Source organism: Chaetura pelagica, unplaced genomic scaffold (genome assembly GCF_000747805.2).
Source record: "Chaetura pelagica isolate M959 unplaced genomic scaffold, ChaPel_1.0 scaffold1239, whole genome shotgun sequence".
NCBI classification, from domain to species: domain Eukaryota; kingdom Metazoa; phylum Chordata; class Aves; order Apodiformes; family Apodidae; genus Chaetura; species Chaetura pelagica.
The window spans coordinates 5,909-14,562 of NW_009954425.1; the positions used below are offsets into that span (position 1 = coordinate 5,909).

An 8,654-nucleotide genomic window follows, 5' to 3' on the forward strand; every position below is an offset into this window, starting at 1 on the left:
GGGGGGGAGAAGCCGCACAGGTGTGCCGACTGCAGCAGGTGCTTCAGCCAGAGCTTCCAAGCTCAGCGTCCACACGGGCGAGAAGCCCTACTTGTGCCCCGACTGCGGGAAGAGGTTCAGCCAGCGGGCACACCTGGCCCGGCACCGCCGCGCCCACACCGGGGAGAAAGAAGCCCTACAGGTGTGCCCAGTGCGGCACCTGCTTCGGTGACAACTCCACCCTCGTCCGCCGCCGCCGCCGCGCCCACACCGGGGAGAAAGAAGCCCTACAGGTGTGCCCAGTGCGGCACCTGCTTCGGTGACAACTCCACCCTCGTCCGCCACCGCCGCGCTCACACCGGGGAGAAGCCTTTCCAGTGCCCGCGCTGCGGGAAGAGCTTCAGCCGCAGCTCCTACCTGGTCTCGCACCAGCGGGTGCACCTGTGGGAGGCCAGGGCTGATCCTGGGTGCAGCTTCTGAGCCAGGCCTGTCCAGAATGTGCCCAAGGGACGGAGGCGTGTAAAAGGATACAACCACACCTCGATCCCTGGATGACGGGCAGCTGGCCAGAGTGATTCCTCTGGCCCATTCTGGTCACTTCCTTCTCCCAGTGACCATCAGGCATGGACAGAAAGTGAGCAGGTGGGTAGCTCTGCATCACAAGGCCCTGTCATCATCTTTTCCTGGCACTAGGTTCGGATACCGCCTGCCACGTGGCCAAGGTGCAGATACTTTCTCCCACCTCCCTGTAAGTGATGTCTGCCTGGGAGCCTGAGGAGAGAAAGCACAATATTGGGACACATGATGATGAATTGCTTGGTCACGCAAACACATGCGTGTGTGGTCATTTCAAGGGAAGTAAGATGGGAGATGGAGTCCTTGAGGGGCTTTTTTCCACACGCATCTGAAGTGCTGTGACCCATATAATAGTATGCAGGTCTATGGAAGCTCGCCGTGCTTGCGATCTAAGCCACCTCTGTGTCTCATCTGGAAGATCAAGGCTGGTCTTCCTAAGAAGCTGGAGGCTCTGTGTTATGCATGTACAGCATTTGGGCCAACTTGAAGCACAGGAAAAGACCATGGGAGCCTTCTTGTGAAAGGAACACGTAGGCATACCCTGAACCGGAGAAGAAAGGCATGCCTGCAGAGATTTTCTGCAAGTGCTGCTTGGATGGTAGGGACAAGGGAGCTGTGGGAGAGGGACATGGCCTGTTCTGGAGTATCAGAACTGGTGGGTAACTGATGCAGAAAACCATCATACCTGAAAGCTTAGAAAAAATAATAATCAGAATGGTACTTGCTGCTATTGAGACTCTGGTGCGCAACCAGACGAGTGTGTGGAGGTTGCCTGTGAGTTTGTACTGGTGGCTTCCTCTTTGCAGCATTTGGGTTCACAGACATGGTTCACAGTCTGCTGGTGTGAGCAGTGTCACAACACAGGACAGAGCAACAATGTACTAGGACCGACTTGATTCCATACCAGTATTTCTCGAGTCCCATTTTGACCAGGGCGTACATGTGTGTAAATAACATCTACGTGTATGCATTCACATGTGTACAGACTAGCTTTTGTGCCAAGTGTATCATCTTCACAATCAGATGTGAGCAGTCATGCATGCACACACCACAGCCGTGACCAAAAGGGTCAGCTGTGTGACACTCCACCATATCAGTGCTCTCCACAATGCTGAACATACCAGCATTTCTCAAGAGCTGGGAGAGGTAGGTTTTGTACCAAAACATCTGAATTTTCACATCAGGGCATTCAGTTTTTCACTGATTACTTTGTGTGTGTGCATAAAACCTGGAATTAAGTTGGTTTATTTATGTATCTCTCTAACGTGTGGCACCTATTGGTTGCAAGGAATGACTTCTAAATGTCACTCAGCAGAGTGCTCTCCTCCTTGTTTTACACGGGTACATATCAGTGGCAGTTGCAGGATGTATCCCCCTCATTATTTTAACTACAGGGAGTTGCAGTGCAACACTTCACATTGTATTTTTTACTGTTTTGCTGCTCATCATTTCACAGATGGTACTGGCTGGTGTGCTTACCCAGCACTGCTGGAACTTAGAAAAGATTTCTGGGTTTGTGATATACCTTACTGATCTTGCAAATGGCTTTATGGCTTCAGTAGGTCTTTGGAAAAAGGAATGGAGAGTGAAGCCAGTGAAAGGACTGGAACTGTGGTGGGCAAGAGATGAAGGAAATTAAGATGCAAAGAAGATCCGTGGATTTGAGCAGCTGCTGGTCAGGAATTGTGAATAGTTTGCTCTACAGAACTTGCTACTCACCAAGGGATTGCAGGGATCCCTTCTTCAATCCACAAGCCATTTCTTTACACTTGACTGCTCATAAAGTGTTATTTTCATATCGTTTAATAAAAAGGAGCTGTATGGGGAGCACAAAATGGTTTACAGCTCCTAGAGGAACAAGGCACCTTTATGTGCAGCTGCTCAGGGAAGTAGAAGGAGCTTTCAGAAATGGGGTGAGCTTTGTTGACACAGGAACCAAAGCCTCCGTTTGCAAATGCACATTTTTGCTCTTAGTTTTGCTTTTGGGTGTGGTGAATTTTTTGGGGGAATTTTTTGTTTGTTGTGGGTTTTTTGTTGTTGTTGTTTGGCTTTGGCCTTTTATGGACAGCTTCAAACCAAGGACTTCTTGATTTCTACTTCACTTCAGGAACGTGGTTTGGAAACGTGACTAACGATCATCTAGTTGGTTCCAGAAGTGTCAAGATTTTCATTTTCTAACAGACCTGCAGAAGGGACACTAGAGCCCTCAGTTGGTAGGCTCATTTTTAGCTGAACTGATAGGTTATGCTGTGGTCCATCTGTAGAACTGATCAGTTGGTGTAGGTCTGCCCCATTCCAGTGTAAGTTACCTAAAGGAAATCCACAGCATTAGACCAGTCTGTTTGGCTGAAGAAGGCCTGTTTACCAGGGAAAGGCATCTTATGAATGCACCTTTTCTCTTGGCAATCTGAATGGAGTTGCTGTAGCAGATCCATGAAATCTTAACCCAGGTCTAAACACAGCTGAACCCAAAAGTAAAGCCTCTCACATCAACCTGCTCTGAGAAGCCAGCTGCCCTTGAATATGCCTTCCCAGCAGTCCTGAGAGCATTCTTTTACTTTTGACATGCTTTGTGAAGTGCTGTGTATGCTTAACAGTGCTCTATCAATTAAAAGGATTGCCGTGCATCGATTTGTAAGATCTTTATGAACTTCTTTAAAACTGTATGCCAAATTAAAGTGGCCTGAGGGTACACAGCATATTGCCAGTGCCATAGTCTTAGTGGCTAGGATTGGATGGCTGGCCAGTGTAAGCACGTTTCTGGAGTTCCTTTCCACAACCACTCTTAGTTCTGTTTGGTGTCACTTGGCTGAAATAATTCGCTTCCCCTAGCCTGCTTGCCTTTTACTGTTATTATCTAGCTGGAGAGGAGAATATGGGCACCACTCTTCCTCTGCTGTTGCAGGCAATGCTCCTCCTCTTCCAGGGATTTAATTGCTTTGTGGGCAGCATAAACTCACAAGCCAAATTCAGAAGACAAAGGTATGAGCATGTGTAAAAAGTCAAGAACCAGCAGGTTTTCTGGCTTCTCTACCTGCTCTCTCCTCCCTCAGGACCATAGTGGGAGACTACTGGAAAAAGCCAAAGGTAATTAGCTACTATCATTCCAGCAGACCATCCCTAGCACACTCCATCCCAGATCCGTGGTGACCAGCTGGTGCCCAGATCCTCCTGCCAGCTGAAGGAGCTCTGAACAGTACTGTAAATTCCTGTTGTGCTAATGGTGCTTAGATACTACAGTGAGACCATGGCACTTTAGAAACACCCAAGCTAAACAAATGGGTGAATTATGTCTCTGAAATACCTTTTTGTTCACCCTAGTGTTCTTCATTATCCCTTCTTTTTTTCTTTCTCTCGGAGTGAGCTCCTGAGCATCAGTTTCTTGGTCCCTGGCAGGACCAGATTTGGAAATGTGTTATCCTTCAGAGAGGGATGATTATTACTACTTAGTAGTAGTAGCAGTCGTAGTATTTGCACGTAAGAATCCAGAGGTGAGGGTTTATCTTAGAATATCTTCATTTTAATCTGATGTTTTTTGCATTAATCTGAAAATCCTGAGTATGACACACAGTGCTCACTCTTCCTTTATGAGAGAAAGTGGCAGAACCTTATTCTGCTGTGACACATCATCCTGCAGGTAGGTGAATCTGGTTCTGGCAGAGCTGCAGCTGCTCTAAAGTTATCTTCCCAGTTCTGTCCACCTGGGTTGTATAGGGCCCAGTTTTTCAATCCCTTACTGAAATAATACATGTAATAGTGATGACTGGGGTTGGAGTAGATGATCTTTAAAGGTCCCTTCCAACCCAATGCATTCTATGCCTCAAATACAACTTGTTTTATGTTCCTCTTTGCTTCCTTGTTTATAACTGGGAAAACAAATTTAGTTTGATCTTGGACAAAAGGTATGTTTTTACATGTTTAATACATTTTTTAAAGTATTTTATGTGTAATTTCTAAAGCACTTTTTGGAGATAAACAAAGTGCCCCTGCATGCACAGCAGACTTCTTTCAGGCTGTGTTCCCCCTTTACCCCAACAACACTGGTCTGAATATCCAGAGACACAACAGCAAGAGCCCACATCTCTTAAAAAAAAGGGAAATACAGGATATTTCAAGAAATGGAACAAAAAGAGGCCAAAATAGTAATTGCTGAAGTAGTCTGCTCTGCTGCTTATGCCCACTTGTCCCAAGCTCTGCAGGGCCTTTAGCTTTCCCATGCCAAACCTGATAAATCTCACAAGTAGGCTGATCCACCTTTTAACTATTCCCTCCCTCTGCTCATTCAAGTCCTTGCTGACTTTCTTAGTAGAAAAATCCGTTAACAAAAGTCCTTAACAAAAGGGTTATCTGCTGTAAAATTATCTTTATTGTTAAATTATCTTTATGTTAAATTATCTTTCTTGTTAAATTTCTGCTAAATCAAAGTTTAATGACTAGATTTGTTGGGGAAGTGGTGGGGTTTTTTTTTATCTACTTATATAATCTAATGAAGCACGATGGATTTACAGAGTGTGTGTGACAAATTAACTCCTGTGTCTATTGTACCACATAGAAAAATCACAGAATGGCTGTCCTAAAGTTTCTGGTGGGTCAGGACTTGCTCCTAAAAAGAAATATCTGCTCATTGATACTGGGAACACTCCATGAGGCTTTTAAATGAGACCCTCCCACAGAGCCCCATAGTCTCCCAGACTCACTGCTTGTTTCTTGAAGGCCAAACTTCAATCTTTTTGCATTTTCCCCCTCTTCCTGTTACTACAGTTTATTCCAGACTGCAAGGTTCTGGTATCTTTTATCTTAGAGAGGTACCTGCAAGTTCACTGCCACAGGGTTTTGGGGTTGGGTGGGCAGAAAGGATGACAGTGATAATTTGATTTCTTGCTTAATACAAGGCAAGGAACTTCTAGTAGTTCTTTCTTCAACCCCAGCTGCTGGTCTGCTACTGCTCTGAGAATTGCCTGAGTGACAAACATAGGGTGAATATTTTTAATATCTTTGATTTTATGGTGTTTTTTGGTTCATCCTTCTGTTAGCCATTTTACTCCAGCATCACCATTGGACCTTATGTTCTGCTGATACTCATCATGGGTTTTGAAGTCTCTTTCTGCATCTGTACTTCCTGTGATAAATTATTCTGTAAGGGTGGTTTACAATCACCAAAAATCAAATCCTTTGCATTTGAGAAATTAACTTTATTATTCTTCCTTGAAAAACAAGAAAACCCTCAAAACCAGGGAGCCTGCCAAGCTTCAAAACACATCTACAATTTACTACCAAAATCAAAAAGCATGGAGTAAAAACAAATATAGTGAACCGTGCTTTAATCCTAATCTTGAAACTCCTTTGATACTTTTCCAGTTATTCTAACATTAACTTTTTTTTAGTGTTTTTAAGTAGTGTTCTTGGCATCCTCAGTTATTCAAATAGCCATAATATGTATAGCCATGCTTGTGTAGTTTCTTAGTTTCCCTGGGAATTTGGTGAGCCTTTTTTGTCCTGGAAAGCTGAAATTTGGGCTGTATGCAATGAAAAAAATGGTGAAAACATGCAATAAATAATAGAATCATAGAATGGTTTGGGTTGGAAGGGACCTTAAAGACCATCTAGTTCCAACCCCCCTGCATGGGCAGGGACACCTCCCACTAGATCAGGTTGCTCCAAGCACCATCCAACCTGCCCTTGAACACTTCCAGGGATGGGGCTTCCTTCCACAGCATCTCTGGGCAGCCTGTTCCAGTGTGTCACCACCCGCACAGTGAAGAATTTCTTCCTTACATCTAATCTGAATCTACCCTATTTCAGCTTAAAACCATTCCCCCTTGTCCTGTCACTAGAAACCCTTGTAAAAAGCCCCACCCCAGCTTTCCTGCAGCTCCTTCAGGTTCTGGAAGGCAGCTATAAAGTCTCCCCAGAGCTTTCTCTTCTCCAGGCTGAACAGCCCCAACTCTTAGCCATAGGAGAGGTGCTCCAGTCCTCTGATCATCTTCATGGCCCTGAACTCATGCTGGAGGTTATTATATATGAAAGTGCTTTTCATCTGAGGGAATTGCATTAATGTTACTCTGGACTGGAACCTATTTGTGGTAGGAAATCCTATTTAATTTTGTATTTGTACAGTACCAAAGTACAGTTGTGTTTTGGCCCAGTACACAGTCACTAAGAAGCTAGTGCAATATAAATATAGTACAACAGTAGATCTCTACCTGCTGTTTTTTCTCATAGATTTCAGCTAAAATTAACCACTGAATTTTAAGAGGGGAAAAAGTATTTTTGCCATAACTTCTTCCTTTTATGAAAGAAAAACTGTACATAATGTTAAAGCTGGTAAATTTGTTATCCTCTAGTGACCCAACAGAGATGCCACTGAGATCCTAGGCACTTACACATTCCAAATAGCACTGCCCTGCTGAAGTGGAAAAGCAACCTGTTCAGCTTTTCATCAGGAAAGACGGAACAACAGGTTTTTTCCTCTCTATTTCTTTTACTTTTTAATAAGTTTAATATAAAATGTTTAATTTAAAATTAAGTTTCCTCACTGGCCATAATTATTTGCAGGTTGCTTCTTAGATCAGTTTTCTGGCAGGTCAGTCATGGTCCCTACTTGAACACTTAACTGCTTTTCTTCTCCCCTAAGTGGGTTTTTGCCTTTCAGAAAGAAAGAAGGAACTGTAAGGGAAGGAAAGGCTCCTCCAGAGGAAAGAAGGGTTGTCAGCAAAATTTACTCTCCCTCTAAACCTCTGTCTGGAGAGTGAGGTCAGCTGGCACCTACTGGGAGAAATCCTTCATTTTTTCTCTGAAGATGAGGCAGTAAGAGTTGTGGTCAGTGGCATTTAACTCTATGAGCCTTTATGAGCAAAATAAAATTATATTTTCTATTTTAAGCTATATTTTTGGAGGAATGCAATTGTATTTAACTCTCAGGTATAATTACAAACAAAGTTTTTACAGCAAGTTTTTTTTTTCTCATGTTTTTTTTCTAACAATTTTTTTTTGTACTTTATCATCTTTGACAAACTGTAACCACCTTTTGGAAAGAAACAGCTGTCAAAAGCAAACAATATGCTGTTATAATATGCTTGTGGAGAATGCTTGGTTTCCACATTTGAATGGAAAGATGCAGCCCACCTTGCTCACTGAGCTCTTGGTCTGTGTGCAAATGGCCTGGAAATGAAGGTCAGAGTCAAGGAACTGAGGATAAAACAGGGAAGCACCACTGTGAGGCAACTGAAAGGATGGAAAAGGTCAGCTTGTCAAAAAAAACTGCAGGTGAATCTCAGTACTCCAAGAATGTGGGAAAGGAAGAAGCAGAGGTGCAGAGAGTTGCTTTTCCTGCCTGTCTCTGCTCCCAGCCTGCAGCACTTGCACGTCCATGACACACCGCCCATCCATGCTTGTCTGGGAGGAAGCATGTGCTGCTGGGGACGTGTGACCAGTTCTCAGGGCTGGTAGGAAGGGGATGGAGCACAGCACCCAGCTCGGGTTGGTGATGCCTTCCTGCATGGTTCCTCACCCAGAGCTCATGCCTTTGATGATGCCTTCCTGCATGATTCCTCACCCACAGCTCGTCCCTGCTGGGGAGGACACCCGAGGGCAGGGAGAGAAGCGGGGGTGCCCGAGGAGATGTGTTGCTGGGTGGTTGGTGTCTGAAGCTCTGTGTGAAAGGGTGACCACCACATCTCTTGTTTTTGAGCTCTTTGAGTTTCAGAGCCCTCTCAAGCCTGCATGTTCTTCTCAACAGGGCAGGGCTTTGTCTTTGCCTTCCTTCCTTTCTCGCCTTGACAAGTTTCACCCCACCAGGCATGAAAGCCTGTGGAGCAAAGCTAGCACTTCTACCAGTCCCTTCTCAAAGGGGGAGCCAAGCTGTGCCAGCGATGAGTAAAGCAGCCCCCTTCTCACAGAGACCCCACGGGGAGGCTGGATGAGCCCACAGAGTCAATGTGGCCTGAGGGCGAGGTACCACAGAGCACCCAACTCCCACCATGGCTCAGCAAGGAAAAGCGCTGCCATAATTTTAGGGGCTGCCAACACTGAGGGGCAAATCCAAAGGCTGCCTGGCAGCCCTTCCCTGCTGCCCAGACTCGAGCTCCCCACCGGCTGCC

At 45.1% G+C, this 8,654-nt stretch overlaps 1 protein-coding gene across 1 annotated transcript in view; it reads left to right on the forward strand.

The window, feature by feature from the left end:
* LOC104394838 (zinc finger protein 420-like) overlaps positions 1–8,654 on the forward strand; it is a 14,258-nt gene that overhangs the window by 409 nt on the left and 5,195 nt on the right. The window contains 4 exon segments of the mRNA XM_010004476.1: positions 52–166; positions 168–257; positions 259–422; positions 3,609–3,642. Coding sequence (XP_010002778.1) covers positions 52–166; positions 168–257; positions 259–422; positions 3,609–3,642 — 403 coding nt within the window.